Source organism: Morchella sextelata (genome assembly GCF_020137385.1).
Source record: "Morchella sextelata strain SCLS chromosome Unknown scls_20, whole genome shotgun sequence".
Lineage (NCBI taxonomy): Eukaryota > Fungi > Ascomycota > Pezizomycetes > Pezizales > Morchellaceae > Morchella > Morchella sextelata.
The window spans coordinates 465,804-487,409 of NW_025408635.1; the positions used below are offsets into that span (position 1 = coordinate 465,804).

At 47.7% G+C, this 21,606-nt stretch overlaps 4 protein-coding genes across 4 annotated transcripts; all 4 read left to right on the forward strand.

The window, feature by feature from the left end:
- Positions 1-913: 913 nt before the first annotated feature.
- H6S33_006339 (uncharacterized protein) lies at positions 914-4,105 on the forward strand (the record flags this gene model as incomplete). Its single annotated transcript, XM_044838028.1, has 13 exons — positions 914-926; positions 1,017-1,027; positions 1,089-1,180; positions 1,378-1,449; positions 1,506-1,592; positions 1,907-1,925; positions 2,213-2,244; positions 2,328-2,347; positions 2,739-2,744; positions 2,912-2,937; positions 3,484-3,506; positions 3,679-3,841; positions 4,073-4,105. 13 exons carry the CDS (start codon positions 914-916, stop codon positions 4,103-4,105), a joined length of 597 nt encoding a protein of 198 aa, XP_044689866.1.
- Positions 4,106-4,699: 594 nt separating this feature from the next.
- H6S33_006340 (uncharacterized protein) lies at positions 4,700-6,499 on the forward strand (the record flags this gene model as incomplete). Its single annotated transcript, XM_044838030.1, has 2 exons — positions 4,700-4,802; positions 5,148-6,499. 2 exons carry the CDS (start codon positions 4,700-4,702, stop codon positions 6,497-6,499), a joined length of 1,455 nt encoding a protein of 484 aa, XP_044689867.1.
- An 8,886-nt stretch (positions 6,500-15,385) lies between these two features.
- On the forward strand, positions 15,386-15,655 carry H6S33_006341 (uncharacterized protein; the record flags this gene model as incomplete). The annotated part of the gene is made up of 1 exon (XM_044838031.1): positions 15,386-15,655. One exon carries the CDS (start codon positions 15,386-15,388, stop codon positions 15,653-15,655), a length of 270 nt encoding a protein of 89 aa, XP_044689868.1.
- A 4,141-nt stretch (positions 15,656-19,796) lies between these two features.
- On the forward strand, positions 19,797-20,946 carry H6S33_006342 (uncharacterized protein; the record flags this gene model as incomplete). The annotated part of the gene is made up of 7 exons (XM_044838032.1): positions 19,797-19,899; positions 20,286-20,344; positions 20,417-20,463; positions 20,557-20,595; positions 20,649-20,716; positions 20,770-20,839; positions 20,922-20,946. The coding sequence occupies 7 exons, from the start codon at positions 19,797-19,799 to the stop codon at positions 20,944-20,946; spliced, it is 411 nt and encodes a 136-aa protein (XP_044689869.1).
- Positions 20,947-21,606: the final 660 nt, after the last annotated feature.

Below are 21,606 nucleotides of genomic sequence, written 5' to 3' on the forward strand. Positions count from 1 at the left end.
CTTTTCGTTAAAATTATGGCGAAACCCGAGACGAGATAGAAAAAGGAAGAAGGGGTGGCTATCTAGCTCAAAACCAAGGGATGTAAAGCGTATTTCCACGGCCTTCCACATTCTGTTGAGTTTCAGAGAAGCCAGGCAGGATGAAAAAGTAAGTTTTCTAGATAAAATTTACATGTAGTTATCTCGATCATAAAAATAGAAAGACCTGGGACACTGATAATGCAAATGCAGCCTCCGTAGGGTACTATCACAAGTCTAGACATGTGGGTTTTAGAAGTGGGTTAAATTGTGAGCTGCGCTGGATTAAGGATATCTTTCTCTACGTGGTTATCATGATCAGTATTATATTACAGTAGAGTAGAGCAGAAAGTCCAGAGTATGATGATGTATGTACATATGTCGTGCTGCTAAAAGAGCTTTGCTGGCTCGTTTGCCCATAAGCGGTTGTGCCACAGGTGCATGGCGCAGCTAGAAAGATGTGAACTTCAAACATGTGCCTGTACCCCGATTCGATTCTGCAAGACCGCGGGCATCTGGCCTCTCTGTTCTACCAGAGTTGATGGCAGAGTACGTACGTACATTCATCGATTCAGTACTCTTCATATGGAGTGCTCTACTTGTACTGCCCTGTGAAGAGCATGTACTCCACCTAGAGTAGAATAGGTGCCTGCTCTACTCATTACAGACAATTTTCTGACCCGAGACCGTGGAGCTGTCGTCGACCAGGTTTCTACCCCACGCCCGTTCTTCCCCCTAAAACTAAAACATCCACGGCTGCATCTATCTGGTCTCCCGTCATGGCGCAGTGATCTCTCTGCCAGTAAAAATGGCTGAAGCCACGGACGAGGCGTTTTTAAAGATTGAAATGAGTTAGGAGTCAGAAAAGGTGACTGTGAACGGACGTGGCAGATAAATGAATCGAACAGGTATGTACTGATCTAATCCAGTGTGAGGTCTGTTCGCTTCGCATCTCAACCACACATGGAATTGGATTTTGATGTTCATGACTCCTGCAGCAGCAGCAGCCGTTATGATGGATGGATGGATATACGGATGATATAACTGGAAAGTTGCATGATGACGGATAGCTGGATTGTTATGAAAAGAAGCTACCACCCTGTTCCCGTACTCCCGGCTTTTCTGAGAAAAAGATATTCCGCTGGAAGCCCTCCTTACTCTGGTAACCTCGTTATCAATTGCTACGACCTGATCTGATCGGTCCAGCCCTACAATTTGGACTGTAACCCTGCCGCCTCAAGCCTGATCTATCTTCCTATCTACCCCTCTGGCTCTAGAAAAGACATATATAAAAAGCACGCCATTACCCCGGAGATTCGCTTCCCCGCCAATCATTCCGACTCCATCTGTACTCCGTAGGCAGCAGCAACAACCTGTGTTGTCATTTGGAGACAACTGCAGAAACAACCAACAATCCTCGAATAGTTTGCCGTGGGTCCTCTATTTCACTGCAAAGTTGAAAGTAACTCACTCACGTGGGTTTATAGCTTCATCAGCTCATTTACCCTTTACACGACCCGCCAGGGGGCTTTTATTCCTTCTCTTTCTTTTAGTAGACAGCTTCTATCTGTTTAGTAGGTAGTGGGGGTTTGATACAGTAGGGCGTGCCGAGCGGCAGCTGCCAGCAGCATCAGAGAAAGCAAAAAACAAAACGGAATACAGGCGATAAACGATACCGAGGATCGAATTTTGTTTGTTTTTTAAAAAAGAGAAGAGAAAAAAAGAAGGAAAGAAAGGGGAAGAAAAACCCAGCTGAGACCCTCCCACTAGCCGCGAAACGACCAAGAGAAAGCGAGCATCAAGAGAAAAGGAGTCAACGTGAGGCGCAATATTTTGCATGCGAGGGAGTTTCGAAAAGTGTATGAGTTGTTGTGGAAGGAGTTACTAGTATCATACCTATCTGCTTGGTAAGTGAATTCAACTCGGGGATTTGTTTGAGTTATGCCCGTCCCTGCCCCACCCCCCACAGCCCCTGCACGGAAACGATCTATCTTCTTGATGATAATCCACATCAATAAATCTGCCTCTATTCTCATTCTGAGTGGTGGTTGTGGTGGTGTTGAGGAAAGGACGGAGCAGATTGCGGATTTCAGCCCTTTAGCCCTACCTACCTAGTCTTCTTTTTGCCATGCGAGGTTGTTTGGTCGTTCAGTGTATGTGCGGCGGATGACCTGCTGACCACACAAGATCCCAGACTAGAAGTACATACACAACGCAGCTGCTAAGGTACCGCAACTTCCCCAAAGTAGTTAACTTTAGTGTGGTGCTTTGCACACTTCGCCGTTTCAGCCGTTTATATTATTATTTAGGGAATCTCGCATTTTTATTTGTTAGTGTTCGTCCCTTTTCCCCATATTTTTTGGCCTTCCCAGATTTCCGTTTTTCGCCTCTTTATCACCTTCGATCCACCGTGCACCCTTTGTGTGCGACATTCTTTCACTCTCTCTCCACGAAGTCACCTGGGTTCAAAGAGTTGGGGTCACCCTTGCTTGCGTTCTACTACTATCTAAAGCCCAGTCAGTGGTGATACTTCTATTTGCCCCTCGTACCTTTCCAGATTCTGAGATCGCCGGTTTCCTTAAATTGTCATTTCTCAATAAATAAATTTCGAATTCTACCTCTTCCCCCCACCCACTTCCATAAAACAGCGACAAGAAAATACTGGAAGCACTATTTTTCTATAATTTCGTTTCATTTCTAACCTCCGGGAAGCAAAGTAGGCCTCGGTTGTTTTCTTTTCCCCGCAAAAAAAAATATCCATTTGAAAACGGCGGCGCCTTCTCTCTGTCCCTTTTTTTTCCTTTTTTTTTTCCCTCCCTTCTTTCTTTCGAAACTAGTGAGATCGTATCCTCCCGCAGCAAAGAGCTAGGTGAAACGGAAAACGTCGAAATAGGGAATCGTAACCCCAAGGACAACCCAGTAATACTACATACGTACATACATACCTACCCTTGGGACCACTCAAAGAGCTCATCCGGTACGTGGGAAGTAAACGAAGGCTTTTCCTAAACATACGTTCGACTGGGGTGGACAGGTTTACCTGCAAATCAATTCACGGCGTCTGCAGCTTAAACCGGACGTACAAATATCGAACTCATCCCAGCAGAGCAATAGTAGGGGAAAATAAGAAAGCCGGGTTTTCGAGCAGAGCTGGGGTTGGAAGGTGTGAAAAGAACTACATACCTAGCCGGCGACCTACTTGCACCTGCTACTAGTGTTAGAAATTTCTCAACAAATCTCAACAGTCTTGTCGTCTAGAGTCAAGATTCCGGGAAATATATATCAAAGGTGCACAGAAGACTCACGGAATCTTCCCTCCCCCGATACCCGCACCGACTCACCGGAAGAATACATATATTTCGGATCACCACCCGGACAACACGTGAAAGAAAGAGAGATAGGGAAAGAAGAATTCAAAATCACGCTGGCATCTGGAACTGATCTCCAACTGTAAATATTTGACAGGTCCAGAAATTTCTTTTTATAACGTAGGTTTTGAGTTTCATAATACCTTTATATCTTCAGCTCTTTTCCCCTTGCCCTTTATATGTCGCTTGTATATAATCTTGTCCCTGCTGCCAGAGCTCGTCACTAGCATTATCGTGTTCCCGTCGCCCCTTTGTTTTGGATTTCTGATCTAATATTGCGTGGTTTGTGCAGAACTCATCCTTCCCAAGTAGCTTTTCGACACACGCCGCACACCGCACAGACTATACCTACCATTCTCATCCATAAAACGCGCGTGAGGACTAGACAAGCAAGTGGAAATTGCCATCTCGAGCTTCCCTACCATAAAAAAAACCCTGCGTTGCTATCGCAACTGGTGAGTAAATAAATGACATTTGTTCTACTATTTGAAGCTATCTTTGACCCCCCCACCCTGTGAGGCCCTTCCTTTAACAACCAATGTTTGATCCTATGAATGTTCACTTCATCCCATCTTCCCTCAGCCCACAACGATGCTTTTCTCTTCTTTTCTTTGTGAATGCCTTCTCTGAGCACGTACTTTTCTTCTGATACGAATATATCTTCCAGCGCGCTAAAACTATATCAGCAATACAAGCTCAGGTTATCAAATAGCGCGTAGTCACGGCCAGTCGCCCCTGCCAACGTAAGCGTACAAACGAACCACGGCCACACCTCCGCCACCCGCAATTCGGGCGTAACAAATTAAAAACCGGGGAGACTTACTACAACGTTTTTTGTCTCTCTGTGTGTTTTTACAAGACATAACTAGACAAGGAACCGGCCGGAAACGCCAGCTCACGGGCTTTTTAGGAAGCAACCCACAGCTGAAATAAGGGCAACAAATCACATCAAGGATCAACTACCGGCTAGTTAGGTACCGCACTAGCGTACAACAATTGTCGGGTGTAAATATTCTAGAACTCTGCTATATCTGCTCTAGTGGGCGGCCGCAGTCAGTTTTCGACCCAAGCCTAGAGCCCGGCGGTCTTTCAGATTTTCACCCTTTTTCTCTATCATTACTGTCACTCTGCCAGTCTATCTACCTCCTCGTCCCTGGACTTGGTCCAAAAGGTTGCACGTTCTCCACCACATCAATAACAATTCAGGTATCACGAGGAATCGAATCAGGTTATTTCGGTTCTGCTGTGTTCCCTTTTTCAAACCTTTTATTACGAAACCCGCGACTAGATCTCGGCTGTAGATCAGATTCAAAATGAAGCCAATCGGCGGGATCATCACAAGCAAAAAGTCTATCCCAGACAACTTTCGACAGGTAGAAACATTTACGACGGAATATTTGAGTAAACTATGGAAGAGTGCGTCTAACCTATCCCCTTATGTTTCTTTTACTACTACCTTCTCCCCCCCCCCCCCCCCCCCCCTTTTTTTTTTTTTTTTTTACCCTTGAGATGTTTTTCCCCTCCCCAGAAATGTATAGAGAGCATTTCTGTCCCAAAAACTCTCTCCCTTTTTTCAATATCAACATTTCTTACGAGCAGCAATAATCAGACACCAACAACGGGAAGGGGCAAATTTTCAAATCTCAAAAAATCTCAAACCTCAAAGTGGACATCCGTTGAAAACTTATTTAAATAACAGATTTTTAAACAATAATCAAAAAAATGCGCACTGCTAACAATTACTCCCCTTTGGGAATTTAGTCTACACTATCAATCGCGACGTCCTCGATAAAGGTCGCCGTCTAGAGAATCTTTTCTGGCGGATATGGGGCAGTGAACGAATGAATCGGAACTTCTCCGGGCAGAAGGTTTCCCAAATATTTACAATGATCTTCGAAAGCGAATCCGGATTTGAACTTAGCAGACCGCCTCCTCGGCCCATCCGCGCAGCTCTTCCGCCACCCTCATCCCCATCATTTGTGGCTGATATAGACACTCTCAACAGCCCCCGCCCAAGCCTGGAGATAGAATGCCCTCCGACCCCACCGCCTAGCCCAGTACCTCCTGTTACGTCAGTTGTAGGATTCCAGTTAGGGACAAGCTACTTATCGAAGCTTCCCTCACAAACAGCCATCACCGCATCGTTACGGAAGAAATTCCCAGACGCTCCTCCTTCGCCACCAATACCTTCTCGGTCTCCAGTAATTGTATCAACGCCAATACCACCTATAGAGGAAGTCGAAGACACAGTATCTCCACAGCTCCCGCCGCCGCTACCTTCAAAATCAAACCTAACAGTAACCATTGTTGCGAACGTTCAAGTTAGCCCCGGTGGTGCCGCCTCATATACCACAGTTGCATCCGCTTCAGATTCTTCAGAAGGTCCCAAAGTCAGCAAAGCTCGAAAAACTAAATCTGATCGCCCACCGCCCCGTGGACGTCGAAAAATTGTCGCAACAAAGGTTACGACCACCAAAGCGACAACAGGGCGGACTACAGTAGCGTCCAAGAAGAATATGCTGCGGCCGGCATTGCCAAAACGGAAGAGTAGTAGTTCGTCGAATACGGCGGTCAACACGGCAGTCTCGAGCCCGAGCAATACGTTGACAGTCGACGTTGCGCGGTCATTGCCGTCGTCGAGCCAGCAAAGACAGGAGAGGAAACGGAATTCTTCGACGGAAGGTGACGACGAGGAATCGAGGAGGAAGGGCGATGCAGTAGGAAGTGGATGGGTCGTGGACCCAGATTTTAGGACAAAGTACCTGGAACAGAAGAACAAGGAAAAGCTGGGAACTTTGACGAAAGCCGTTTCGACAATTGCTGTGAGCGAAGCTGTAACGAAGGCTTCGAGAAGGGGAAAAGGAAAGAATGTTCTAGTGGTTGATGAAATTGTATCATTGAAGGGACTGTCGGAGGATATGGGGGATGTTCAGGTGGCACCTATTGTCAGCGTGCGTGATGTGGAAGTTGATGAGCAAACGTCAAATTTACCAAGACGGAAATCCGAATTAACACTTCTATTCGAGGGAGCGAAGAAGGCCGGAGAAAAGAACGGGAGGGAGCGCAGCACCAAGAAGGTGCAAGTAATAATTGAAGGAGAGATCCGACGGTAATCGTGCAGGCAAGACCACTTGGGTACTGTCTGTATTTATGTCAGTCGGGCGGGGGTGTGTGAGAGAGATCGAAACATTGCGGGATTCGAATGTGAAGCGGAGGTACAAAGGTTATTATTTGCATTTCCCTTGTCGGGCAACGGGGATGTTCCCTGCTGTCTGGCCGGGGGCCCGGCGCCGCGTCTGTTTTCTTTCTTTCTCCTAGTTAAAAAAAGAGCTTGGTTTATAACGGAAAAGTCTGTTTTTTGTGTTTTTGTTTTTGTTTTGTTTTCCTTCTTGGTTCGTCTCTTTCATGTGTGTGTGCGCGTTAGTTTCGATCGGCCCTGGATGGGTCCTTATCATTTAATTCAGGATGAAATATATGTTTTTTTCCTTTCCCTTTCCTTTTCCTTCCGTACGTACCGTTCCTTTATAAACCTTTGTGTACTTGAGGGGTGGGGGGCGCAAGTCAAAAATCTGCCCCCCACCGAGACAGAATTTACAGCAGATCTTGGGACGGTTCCTCCTCCCCTTACACTTTATACAAGTACCTATTACTTCTTCTCATCATTGTCGGCGTCGTCATCATTGGCCCCTGGCCTGGCTACGTGTTTTCGAGATCGACTTTTTTTACTTTTTCTTCCTCAACTGTTTTTTACTTTTTGCGTCCGTCCCGGTCCAGCTTCTAGGGACAGCTAGATAGATAGCTCTAGCTACCTGGTAGCCAGTTATCGGTGGTAGCACTATCACTGACACTGCCTGGCGGAGTAGCTGCTGTGGTCGGTGCGAACTGCGTGTAATTAATTGGGTTTCGTAGATTCGATTCAGATAATAAACTCCTGGCTTAACTTTCCGAGCCGTACCACCTCTCTCTTACAATTACTCTAAAAGAAAGAAAAAAGCTTATGCTGATCATTGACTATCTGGCCCACTCTACTTTACCAGCTAGAGTGCCTAGAGTGCCTAGAGTCTAAGTAAAGTAACAACTACTCTAAACATCCCTACACCTACCTGTAACCAAGAATCATACAAAGTATCAAGTATCGGCGTAGCAGCTCTAGCTAGTACCAAGATCTGATCTCTGGCCCGGCCTGTGAACCCTGCATCGATCAAGGACAAGGTACACAAACAGCCTCGCCCAAGATGATCATCGCGGTCGTAGCCTGGAACGGGCTGTCTTGGTTTCCGGGGTACGGTTGACGTTACATACGTTGGGGGATTTGGTCTTGGTTGGCATCTCGTTTCCTTGGAGTTGCCGGGCCCTGGAGGTGGCCCGGTGGTGGAGTACTGATATCATGCAGGGCTGGTGGAGAGGTGTTTGGTACAATAGTGTAGGCAGGTAGGTGGTTAGGTAGTTAGGTGTGTCACGGGTCACTGGGATGGATGGGGGAGGTCATTGGACTGACTGACTCGTTAGTTGACTGGTACCAGTCAATGACTGGTTGGTTAGTTTACTGTGTGGTTGGTTCGTGAGAGTGAAGATGGGGGGCGGGGAGGGCAGAGGGAGCTAGTCACCTGTCGTGTCGTGAACACCGAGTAGAGATGTGCACTAATAATGAGAAACAAAATGACAGATAATAATTTCCTTCACTTCCGTTTCTTTGGCTCTAAAAAGCGCGGGCTGAAACTTTAAACCATACGATGCATATGCATATCCATCCATATACACGGGATAGAACAAAATAAAGGCGAAATAGACCACACCCGGCCGGGCAGGGCAGATAGCAAGTAGTTGCTCGTACTCAGCCTACTAAACTCACGATACCTATCGCTATAAAACCGACCCGGAAGGATCCATATATCCTATCCACTATCTCAGTCTCAGTCTAGCTATCATAGTCACGAGTCGAGAGAGTAAGAGGGAAACGATAGATAACGTCCAGACCGGAGATATCAGAAATTCCAAACCAAGCTCACGTTACCAGGCCAGATAACTGTAGGATGCCGTTTGATATTGCAGTTTACAGTTACAGTTACGCGCGGTTATAGTTAATTATGATTACGCTTGACTCGATATCACGTTGCACTGCTGCGCTGCTGTGGTGGGTATAGAGAAATTAAACTCTCCTTAGGTAGAGCTACTAACAAAAACCAATCCAGAGCACTCGTAGAGTAGATTACTAACCAAGTCTTACCACCACTCGTCCCCTCGTACGACCCGCTATACCCTCCCCTAAGTGCCAATTATTAAACGCAACCCCCCCGATCGGCCATCCTCACCAAGATCTAGAATTCCCAGCACAGCTGTGACCCGCCAGCAGGAAATAGTGCCAGCGAGTAAGGGCTCAAGGAGATCTTTTTGCGCGGGGACACGCTGGGCGAGATCCAGGGTGGTGTAGAGGACGGGGGGTTTATGCTAAATGACGGTGACGGAGGGGAGGGTGCAGGGATCAGGTGTGGGGACGGTGGAGGGGTGGTGGTGACGTAGTGGGTATACTAGGGGAGTGCTGTTGGGGGTGATTCAAATCGGTCAGTGCGGCCTTGCGGGTTTGAGTGGGAGGGGGTAGGGGGTGAAGTGGAAGAGGTACATAGAGAAGGGAAGTAGGAGAAGGGGGATAGTGTAGATATGTAGGTACGCTGCTATACTTTATTTTACCTACATATACACATTCTCTACATGTCATATATCTCGAACTCTCCCGCTACTCTAGAGCAGAGCAAACAGAGAAAAAGGGGTCCCATTCCGCATCGCAGCCCAGCCCGCCAAATCAAAAGCTTGTCCTGGCGTTGATCTGATGGCCGCACACACATGTAGAGCAACCGGCATCGTACCGGTAAAGTCCCCCTTATCAATTCTCCCCTTGACGTAACAGAGCAGTAGACGTCATGCCGTTTCTACTTTTACAAGAGAGAGGGGACGTGCTGTGCTTGGCCTGCGGAAGGGAATAGATCAAAGGCCAATGAGCGGGAGCCTCGTCTCGTCTATCTAGCTAGCTAGGTACTAAACTAGACTAAACCTACTCTTTACCACCAGCTGGCTGGGCTGGCTGTGATCGACGGGAAAGTCGTAACGTAAGGAGGTCATTTTTTTGATGGTGGTGGCTGTTTTTTATTTTTTTTTTTATTTTCCCCGGACTAGAAGGTTGACAGGTGGGAATCATATTTTGCTTTTTTAATCTTTTTTATGCGGTTTTTTACTTTTTTTTTTATCTTCGTTTGTCGACTGGGGGGGGGGGGGGGGGGGGGGCTGAGATAGAGGCGAGAGGGGTGGGAGGAGAGATTGTGCAAAGTATGGTACGGTAGAGGAGCAGAGTATGGTACACAACGGCTGATTCCCCCATATGGACATCTGGATGGCCATTGCTGGATCATGAATGGATATGTAGCAATCATCCATCCATTCCAGCTAACCTCCATGTGGCCCGTTTGTCGCCCGCGATTCTCCACTGGAGTCGTTAGACAAGTATGTAAGTCAGACTCATTCATGCTCTACATGTACGTACAAATGTATGTAGAGTCTGTACCAGTACCTACATAGAGTACGTCTGTAGCCTCAGAGCGTGAGCACACGACACGACAGACACGGACACGACACGACTCGGTACTGTCACTACCCCTCTCCTCTCTCCTGCTAGACGAGACGTGGCCCGCCCACCCGCCCGCCCCAACAGGATCGTCTCCCGGGTAGTGAGGGCAGTCAGTCAGTAGTGTGCCGGTAGTAGTGAGAGGCGAGTAACGTGATATCGCGTTGGCGACGCGAATGAGTGAAACATGACATCCACGGAGCGAGTGAGCGACTGTGCGTGGGCGAGGATCTGGGGGATGTGCAAGTTGTGTGCAGGGAGGAAATCGCGTGGTAGAGTGGTGAAGGGGCCAATTGGGGGGCGAGGGAGGCAGAAACGAAACAGTGTCGGGTATGGACAATGGGGTGCCGGAGGGGAGTATGGGGTAGGGGGAGTATACTATGGGGAGATAGTATACAAATGGGGAAGCTCATGCTAGCTCACTGAGAAACAAAATTAATCTCACCTCCGAGCTCAGTCAGTCTAATCAGTCTGGCCAGTCCAGACCTGCGCAGCGAGTGAGTGAGCGCCAATTTAAACACCCATCCCCATCCCCACACTCCGGGGGGGCCAGACCCTGTCCCCGTCCTCCATGTAAGTTTGTTTATTGCTGTGCCCCCCAGCAATCTAGGTACACTCCACAAAAAGTATCACAGCGCAGCACAGGCCAGACCACGGCCCAGAACCTAAACTACCGAAACGATCCTTCTCCACCTACCCTGCCATGCCGGGCCCCCGAAACATACAAACCACGGACCAAGCGCCACAAAACACGCGCGCGGCGGGAAAGCAAAAGGAAAGGAAGATAGAAGCTTGGACCCTCATGGTGAAAAAGGAATTATTATTGAATGTTGAATGTGCGAGATTCGTGAGTACGTGAGTGCCACGAGGAGAGGCAGGGAGAAACAGAAATCGATCGTGAAGAGGCAGCGCAGGGAAGGGGTACGTGGTGCGTGCGTGGAGATTGGATGGTGGTTGCGGGCTGTGTGCAAGAAGAGTGGGAGAGGGTGAATTCGATTGCGGGGATCCAGAGAAAGAGAGAACGAGATAGGGGAATGCGAATTCGGAGTGAGTGCGATTTGATGCTGAATCGGCGGCGAAGGGTTGGGGAGCTCGTGTACTGTATTGTAGGTTGTGTACATATGTTGTGTAGGTAAGGTACATGATGTAGGTTCTGAGAGTATTGTAATTTGTAGAAAGTCGATTGTAAATTCGGTGTCGTGATGTGGGAAATCGCAGCGCAGGGCCGGCGTGTCTCCAAAATCGTAATTCCGATTATTTGTTTCTCGCTGTCATTATCACAAGCTGCTGACCATCCATGTTATGGTAATGCGGGTGGATCACGCGAGCGACGCGTTGCCGTTTCATTTGGGCAAAAGAGTCATATGGGAATTTGAAATCCGATTTCTGTTTCTGTTTTTGGTTTACCCTTTATTTTGGCACTTTGTCGTATCACAATCGTCACAATCACGAGTGAGAAAAGATGAGGGCCCCCAAAAAAGTTCCGACCAAATTTTTTTTTTCCCCTTAACATATCATTTGAAATTTCCGCGCCATGATGCTAAGTTGTAGGAAAAGTCTTCTAGATATATGTAGCTAGCCTTATTCTCCCCCGGTACAGTAAAGTAGTAACTAGCGTGCTGGTAAAAATCGCAAAAAAAAAAATCAAAGCCGTAAAAAAAATAATGAGACCCATAAAACACCAGGGTAAAAAAAAAGAGATATTACTATCCTTTCCCAAACCCGCCCAACCCGTCACCCTCCGTCATCCGACATGAACAGATACAAAACAGACCGCTAAAAACACAGAAAGGGAGAAGAAGAAAATGCTTCCCAGTGTAGTATGCACATACAGCATACAGATACATGTACATTAGCCAGCCGAGCTAGCTAGAAGGCGGACAGACAGAAAGACAGAAGCAGCGGAGACGAAGCGGAGCCGGGAGCTAGGGAAGAAGGGAGGAAGGGTAGAACAGAGCGAGCGAAGATATGACGTGAGAGACCGGAGGAGAGAGAGAGAGCAGAGAGGGGGGAGGTAGGGAAATGAGCCACGAGACGAGAGACGAGACGAAAAAGCGTTGAGTCCCGCCCGCCGCCCCCACCCCACTCTCCCGAATCAGACCAGCGACCAGCGACAAGCATGCGACGACGACAGCTTGTTGAGGATACGAGGACACGAAAGTGTGCGAAGCGAACCCCATGATGCTGTCTGTCTGCCTGCGCTGGTGCTGCTGCGCTGCCGGAGCCGAGTTGTTGACGACATAGCACAACCCCCCGTCCCTTTCTCTCTCAAACTCTTTCCCCTCTCTCGAGATCACCTTGGTGCATGATGTTCCTTCCCTCATTCCACCCCCCCTCTCTACCTCCACCCCCGAACCCCCCGAATAGCCACCATAACCGCACCCCCCCCCCCCCCCCCCCGGCTCTGCGCTCGCCTCTCCCCTCCCAAGTGGGCCAGACCAAACCGCAACACAACCAATCACTAGCGCGGCCCCCCGCCGATAGCTCAACCGAACCAGCCAATGACCGCGGCCCCCGTAACACCAAGCCCGCACCCAGAACTGCAAAAAAGGAACACGACGAACGAACGCGGACGGAGAGGAACAACGAGTGGATAGGTAATAAAAAACCAATTTTTTGTTAAAAGGTTTTTTTCTTTCTTTCTTTCTTCTGTCTGTCTTGTGTCCATCCCAAAAAATAAAAAAAGTAAAAAGATACACAGGCTTTTGAACCTGGTTAAGGAAATCAAAAAAAAACCCAAAAATTTGTCCCCCAAAAAAACTCCCGTTCAAACGCCGTCGCTCCAGTGAAATTTTTTTACCAGAAGGGAAAAAAATAAAAAATCAGAAAAAAGGAACCATGACGTAACGTGACAAGAAAAAAATAGTTAACACCCCACCAAGAAAGGAATAGGAAAAAAAAAGATGCCCCAAATACGAAATCCGGAAAAAACAAATAACTGGAGAAAACAAAAGCAATAAGATCAAGTACCGGAGAGTATATGAAAAAAGGAAAAATAGTAATGGGAAAAATTGATCCAAACTAAAAGTATAGCCCAAAAAGTAGTTTCGTCGATTGAGGAGGGAGGATTGTTGTAGTGGTAGTAGTAGTAGAGGAGGAACGAATCGAAAAAAGATGATTTGGTTTGGAAATCGGAGACTTTTATCGCTGCTCGTACTCGTTCGACGATGAGGCTAATGAAGGGAGATCTATTGAGGGTCTTCGGTATGGGCTCGGGGCAGTGAAGATTGAGGTCTTTCGGAGTCCGAGTTGCTGCAAAGGTTGTTAGTAAATCTTGCTTTCATGTGAAGGTTCTCGGTAATCTCTTACCCTGCAGCTGTCGCAACGTGTGTTGATCTGGTTTACTCTTCCGCGGCATCCTCTGGGCTGGTTTACGCAAGAGAACATTTTGAAATTATTTGTGGGGTGGGTTGGGAGCGTTGAAAGCTTTAGGTAGTAGTGGTAGTGGTAGTAGTGGTTGAGTAGTAGTAGTCTTTGTAGTAGTGTAGTAGCTGCTGTAGTACTGATGAAGCTTCGTGGTATTTGTATTGTGCGTAGTACTGAGTTGTGTGAAGGCAATGTTCTTCTTATTGATTCTTGTGATTGATTGAGAGTCTGTTCGAGGAGGGGACTGTGTTCTTATAAGGCAAGATTCAATTGAAGGGTCCAAGAATACTGTGCGGATCGTGATCTGATGGAAGGGTTTTTAGACGGGGGAATCAGGGCGTAATATATCGTCGGAGGGGGGCTGTATGGATTTAACACATTGACTGGTTGTGGTGGTGAGCGTACGTCTCACAGGTACGTATCAATCAAAATCAGGTAGATTCATAGTAGTGGTAGTAGGGCGGACTGGACTGACCGGAGTGTGTGGAATTTGGCAGGCATGGGGACCAGGCAAGTAAGAGGTAGGGATTGGGTCATAATGCCCCCCCCAAGTTGCAAGGCCAGACCCGGGGGTATGTACCAGAGTCATATTTTTTATTTTTTCATTTTTTCCCACTTTCCCATTTGCCTGCTTGGTTTTTTTACTGTTATTACAAGAACAAAGCCCAAAAGGGGGTTGGTGTGGAGTACTTCCGGGGGGTGTCTGCGGCAACTTGATGCAGGCGATCTTAAGAATCCAAGTTTCAGCCCTCTCCGCCAGTAGCGCAATTGCAGATGCTTGGGTTGTGTCTCTGTCTGTTCTTTACTTTCTTGCCTGCTAACTCTACAGGTTAGGGAGTGGGGCCGGGGGTGTGGGCAGCCTGGAAAAACCTCTGGACCTCGCTCATTGTTGGGGTCCTGGCCAGGCCAGGCCAGTTCGAGTCTTGTTGTTGTTGTTTCCATCTGGGCCCTAGGCCTTTTCTTCGGGGGAGAAGAGTTGGATTTCTCTTGGGATCCAAGAGTGGTAAAGTCGAGCAGGGCCCTTGGGGACCCTGGTGTAGAACTAGAAGACATGCAGCGCTTTTCTTGTTTATCTTGGCCTGCTATTTTTACTCGTGGGACCCGGGTCAGGACTTGGGAGGCAGTGGTCCGGGTCAACATGCAAGTGCTTGTAAGTATGCGTATGTGCATACTCGCTCACTCGACTCCACATACTTGCGAGGGTCCGCCGCCGTGCGAGTGGACTGGAAGAGAGAGAAGGTATTACTATTGCAACTATTATTACTCTACCCACCACCATAAACACCAGTGCTATGTAGAGGAACGTCGCAAGGCTGACGAGACGATGCGATAGTCGAAAGTCTAAGCCCTGGCCAGCGCAGAAAAGGGTTAGATACTGTATTTACTGTTTCGAGAACGCAGGTGCCGAGGTTCGTGAGCTAGTTGGCGGGGTCGGAGGAGTAGAGGGGAGGAGGACGGATCGATAATGTTGTTTTGGCCCGTCACATTTATATGTTATGCACAAAAAGGGTAAACTGGAATAAATACGGTCGAGCCTGGGTGAACTGAACTGAAGTGAAATGAACTGAACTGAAAAAAAAAACGAAAATATGATAATGCCCTCCCTCCCTCCCATGAGACCGCCAGACCCGTGAGACCGGCCTATCGGTATTGGATGGTGGTGGTTAATGTTTGGTGGTTTATGCATTATTTGGTGTTATGTATGGTTATATGTAGGGGGAGAAAACAAAAAATGCGATATGCAAAAATCGATTCTCTCGTTTTTATGATTCTGTCATTTTGGAGTTTATCCCGGATGTGACGCGCGCGAGGGCTGGATGGTCTACTCTAGCTTGTTATGAGGTGAGGTGAGTTGCAGAGGTGCATGCAGACAACACCTGTGATCTCCGTTATGTTGCGCCCCGCATTTTTTTTTTTTTTTTGCTTTGCGACGGAACTTCATGACTATGAAATATGTCGCTACTACGTACTAGCAGCAGAATAAGTCCTGCTAGTAAGAGATTCAATATTGAAAGTCATGTCATGGCCTATTATAATATACAGGCAGGAAACAGTGGCATTGATCCGACCCAGCTCGAGGGCGGGCAACAGCAGTTTCCAGAGTAAGTATGTGCTGCCAGAACTTATCTATTTGCTGCAGGCAGGCTCGCGCAAACCTCACTCTCCTCATCATCCACCAGAATTGCACATCACCGTTTCTCCGCCTCCTCCTAACCCTGCACCATGGGGATTCGGAATTGACAAAGACCCCGTCATGGGGTTTCCGGAATTCGCGATTATGCTGTAGTTGGGGAGGTTGATGCGGCGCCGGCGCCGCGCGCGCGGCTGCGGACATACAGTACCTACTCTACTCTGTCTTGTCTTGCTCTACTCTTACTCTACCGGAGGCGGGAGGAATGGAGAGAAAAAAACCTTTCATATTACTCTAATTCTAGAGTGATAGTATGTGCAGCTAGCTCGCTAGCAGCTAGCCATTAGACGAGACATTGCTAAATACTTACTCAGGCCTGGAAAATTAAGTTAATCCGGCCACCGCGCGCGTATCATAGTTCCCCCGAGTAGAGTGAGAGTCTGGACACTGGACGGAGGGCGCGTTGAAAACAAATCCTGGTCCGCCCACGGTCCAGACAGTAACGATGATCCCAATTCCAACGGCCGGCACTAGTAGAGGTGGAAGGCCTAGCTAGCTGGGGAAACAACAGCCCACACAACAACAACGGCACTCTGATAAACATGGGCTGTCTACAAAGCTAAAGGGGAAGGATCATAGCATATGCATGCAGCACAGGGCCCAGAGAAGAAGGAATAACTAGAGTAGAGCAAAGAGTACCTAGAGCGCCACCGCCGCTATCGTGAAAGGAAAAAAGGAAGGAAGAAGAAAAGAAAAAATCCTTCGTTCGTTGCGCAATTGCTCTGCTGGCCGAGCGAACACACTCGTTCACTCACTGCATATCAGTTAGCTCTGTTCTGCTAAACTTGACTCTAGATCACACGCCCCAATCCCCAACAATTACAATCGCGACATGGCTGCTGCCACTGACTCCTCCAGGCTCCTCCTGCTGCTGTTGCTACTGCTGTTGTTGGCGCCGGCCTGCCCTAATTCTAGTTCTCTATGCTTTCCCACGATGGCCCCTCCATCCCATCTATCTATTTATCCCTCAATGGGGGATGTCGAAACGACCACGACGGCTACCTACAGAACATGTAGCGTGACTTGGTTGACCTAGCACAGTACTAGCAGAGTAGAGTAGTTCGCACACACAATACACAGGGGAGCCTCACAATGGTGAATGCAGGGCAGCGTACTCACACTGTACATCCCCGGCTATGTACGGAATGTCTGTGGAAGCTTCCATCGGGGGTTCTGTGCAGCACTGCTGCTTGTTGTTATTCCTGGACCCCCTTCGATGCGATGCTGCACGAGGCTACTAATACTCTAGAGACACTCTGGGGAGGGAGGGAAGGGGAAGCTAGGGGGGTTGGTATGTAAGCACCACAACCCGGTGTATTTGGAATGTCAGCCTCGTCTCTGGTTCCTGAGTAAGTAGTGGAGGGGAGCGAGTAACATTACCCAGGTAGGTATAGTGGTCTAGAGCTGGTACCTACATGTACCTTCTACACCTGCTCTACTCTATTGTCAACATGTAGGTATGGTACTCTATCTACTATTACTTGTGCTGGGTACATCTTGACCGGTAGTACTAGTATAAGTGGTTGTGCGTCCATTAATTGTCACTCGGAGCTGCGCTGGCTCTTGGTGATTGTTAATAATTCGAATACGAACAGCGCCCTACCAGCTACCCCGCCCCGGAAAGTACGTAACGCGGTGGCCTGGTTAGCTAATATTAATAAAAGCAATTGAACTATTCTGTGCTACTGCTGCTTTCCAAGCTTACTTGCGCTCTATTGCGTGTTCTGTGCAGCAGAGCACGTACGTACCGTACAGTACTGGTAGACTACTGCGCCGGTACCGTATGTACATGTAAGTAATATATCCTATACGGGACTGTTCTGATCCGCTCAAAACTCAAAATCTACGAGTCAACTCAGCCAAATACTAATCACGGTGTTTTCTCGCGGATACAGCGACTACCGTTTGCACTGGCTATGCTGATTGTAGGGCATGGGAAACGTATGAGGAGGGCCTAGGGGGGGGGACCCGAATTCCTTATCCGTCGTGTCGTTATCGAGAGCAGCATACATATGCAAGGTCCACTGACACTGACTGAAGTCTGACAAGACTCCGCCCCAGCCTCACGAGCACGCTGGCTGATGTTCCGGGTACGCGGAACATCAGGAGGTGAATACGGGGTGTCAAATCGGGCGATATTGAAAATAGATCTCTGGAGTATATATCTACATGTATCTACTTTACTTAGGAGGTCCTGAGGCTCGAGGGTTCAGTTGGAATGTAGGTACGGATTTAACTAGCAATATTAGATCAATCATGTAGCGGATCGCTAAGCGACGAGATGGCGGGCAGTAACTAGCGGCAAACTTTATTTAGGGGGCGCTAGTGGTTGATTTGCGTGAGTGAGTGAGCGAGTGCGTGAGTGTGAGCGAGCGAGCGAGTGTTAGCGGGGACCCAAGCGCTAGTTAGTTGTGGTGGAGTAAATCATAGACGAGCAGAGACAGCATACGCGCCGCATCAGGCGAACCAAAAGAGCGTTGAGGACTGACTCGACTTCTGCGGTACATGGCATACCGATACTCACCTCTAACCATAAGGATCATCGGATGTCTGTTACTCTATGTCTGTCTGTATGTCTGTCTATCAATCTATCAGTCTTTCGGCTGCATGCTGTACGCTGGTCAGTCAGTCAGTCAGTGAGTGAATAACTCAATTCTCGGCTCCGCATGTCCGCCCAAAAGCAAAAAAAGGAACGCAATAAGGAAAAAGAAAAATGCGAGCAGCAGCATCAGAAAAAGCAACGCAAAAGACCACATTGCGAGTCTCCTCAAGGTCTACGCTGAGATGGAAATTGGAAACTGGAAATTGGCAACACCAGAACCAGACCCGCTTTCTAAGGCTGGGAAACAAAAAAAACCCACTCGCTCTGGAATTATCGTGAGACCTGCGCTACAGAAAAATTAACGCTAAACCCCAATTCCTGCCCCACCTGCTACTACGTAAAACCTCGCCGTACTCTACTTATCGTCGTCTATCGCATCCATCGTGTGTAGCTGCGGGCCCTCCCGGAGATAGTTCCCCCCCTCTACACCACTCTATCCTACTTAGCCAGATCTACACACGTACATTAGACCTGGTTACTTCCTCCCCTCACGGAATTAATTGCAATTGAATACTCGTAATTTCACAGCGTTTCCGGACGCAACTGCTATTGCATACACAGAAAAAACCCGCCAAGGCTATCTTTTGTATGGCATGCAATAGTGGTCGCGTCCGGAAACGTCAAAAAACTACGAGTAAATATCTCCTCCATCGTGGGTTTGTGCTCTTGTCTTCGTCGTCGTCGCTTATCAGCACCACACGCAGGATACCCCCCGGTTGCATTGCAGAGTATCCCTTGGACGGATGAAAGTTGTCAAATTCGCGACCACACTCTTTCAGCTATCACTAGCTTAATATGGCAATTGTTCGAAATTCTTGATTGGCTCTGTTGTTATTGCCAACCGTAAAAAGCAAGATAATTCCCTTACTAAGTGGTGCACGGTCCAGGTCGCGAATTTGACAACTTTCATCCGTCCAAGGGATAATATATCAATGTCGACCAGAGAAGGGTCAGCTGTCGGCGCAATGCATACATGATTGATTTAGTGAGAGGGTCGTGGACCATTGGATTGTGGCACGTGCATGGTGCGACTAAGAGAGGAAGATGCGTGTAGAGTAGGATAAGTATCGTGAAATAGAGTTCTCTAACCTCCTGGTACTCGCGCCTGACCACTGAACTGGCAATTGCAACTGTGCATGCTTGACTCTCTCGATATGGATACCCACATCCAGTGCAATTGATGCGGGTACCTTTTTTTGCTTTCCTCCCTGCCTACCTGCGCATCCCATCCCCTTCGCACAAAAACGTGAAACAACCCTCCCTACTCCTTCACACAGCCAACACAACAGCACTCCCTCCACCACCACCCCCTGCTAAAAAGAAAAGAAAATCTGAGAGCCTCACAGTTGTTGTTTCTCCACCACCACCACAACCAACGACCCATGTAAGTATGTAAACTACACAGAGGCATTTACAGTACCAATGCCCAGCTGGCTGACTGGCGCTGGCTGGCTGGCTGGCCAGCTATCTAACCGTCGATCGGAGATTCTAGATCTCCTTTCCCGGGATCGCTCGCTCCAGATATCGATACACACACAACCACACAACCACCAACAACGTTCCAGATATGTACAAATGTGCCTACACTGCACACAAAAGGTACTTTGCGGAAGATCCAGAGCCAGCCGGCGCCCCATGTCACAGCTCCAGGCCCAAGTGGAATTTAACCTTAGACACAATTTCATCTACAAGGCTGCCATTGAGAACGAAATATGCGATCGACGAAGTCTTAAGATATGTTCACCCCCGAGATATATAACCCTAACCCTATATATATTCCTAGCCTTATAAACAACATGATGGCCGTATGTTTCTCAATTGAGAAAGTAAAGAAACGTGTAATTGGGGATGAGAATATGTATATATTAAGTTGGGCAGTATATAAAAAGAGGTGAAGATCACATTTGTTTCCTCTTAATCTCCTCCAATATCATCATCCCATAACATCTTCAACGAATAACGTCTTTGACCTTCATCCACCTCATCGACCCTGGTACTGTACCTCAACGGCTCTCCCAGCATGAGATATGGGGTAACACCGGCTGATTTTCGACGCAAACGGCGGAATTGAGACACGATGCTTGGCGTATCTTCGGCTTCATTGGGAGTAACCAATAACCATAGGCTATAAAATTGGGACCTGGTTTGACTTCAATCTCAAGGTATTAGGACCTGGTTTGGCTGTACGTCGAGATCTTCTATAATCCTCATCGTACCCTTACTTCTTGGAATAGGTTTCAGCTTCACCGGCATAGGGAGTAGACAATAACCATGCGCCGCAAAATTGGGATCTGGTTTGGTTGTACGTCGATATTCTACTATCTTGCGCCCTATCCATATTTCTTGGAATGCTTTTCATCTTTATTGAACCAATAACCATATGCCACAAAACTAGAACTTGGTTTGGCTGTACGTCAAGATACTCGATTATCTTGTACGCAGATGTCGGCCGCGGTACTCCTAACTGTATCACATCTGGGTCTAAAGACGAAGACCGTTGCGATATGCGACTGCGGGGAAATCTTTTCTCATTGGCCCGGTATTTCATGATCTTTGTAAGTACTTATGGAGAGTTTGATATTGGATTGCCCTACTGATTTTCTGCCAGTCTTCTTTTTTATACATTGCCCCATAGAAAATAGGTATTACTATATTGGAAAGAGCTTCATTCTTTGTCGGTAAGTCGTTCCTAGAGTTATATATGTATGTAATTGGTAACAGATGGCTAATTACTGGTAGCTACTAATTCTACACATCTAGACCTACATCAAGACGGCAGTTTTGAAGCCTTTCCCCGACATCTATATTGTATATACAACTTCAATATGAGGACCCTTACATCTCAAATCTATGAATAATGTGAGCGAAACCACGTGACAATGGGTTTAGTTGCATGGTTAATCAGATCTGACTCGTCGATTATGCGGCTCCATCCCTCTTCCTCCTGCTGCCAACGAACCTGCTCATCAGTTGGAGACATGGTACGCCGCCCAATCGCTTGCATGCACCATCCAAAAGGACAAATCATCAATGTGCGTGATTACCCCAGATTTTCATGCGTGCATAGAGTAAAGTTGTCCTGTCAGGCTCGGCATGGGAATGCTGTTATTATTTATGGCGGACTGGGCGGACTGATGGCTTTGGACGCAAAATCACCAAAATCCCGTACCCGGAGATTTATGATTGGCCAAAACTCTCTACCCGCCACTATGTAACTGAGTAGTGCACTTTATGTGTGTATGTAGGTATGTACCTGCCCGGAATTCTTCTCCCCCTCTAGGTATTCCTGATGTCGAGCTCCTCATCCTATTCCTTCTCGGGGTACTTGATTCTTTTGTCAGTTACATTGACTACGTAAACAATGCTTTCTTGAGAAGCTCGGTTATGAACATGAGTCCAGGATGCTGGTTCTATTCTGGACTGCAGATTGTGCCATTTCCAGTAG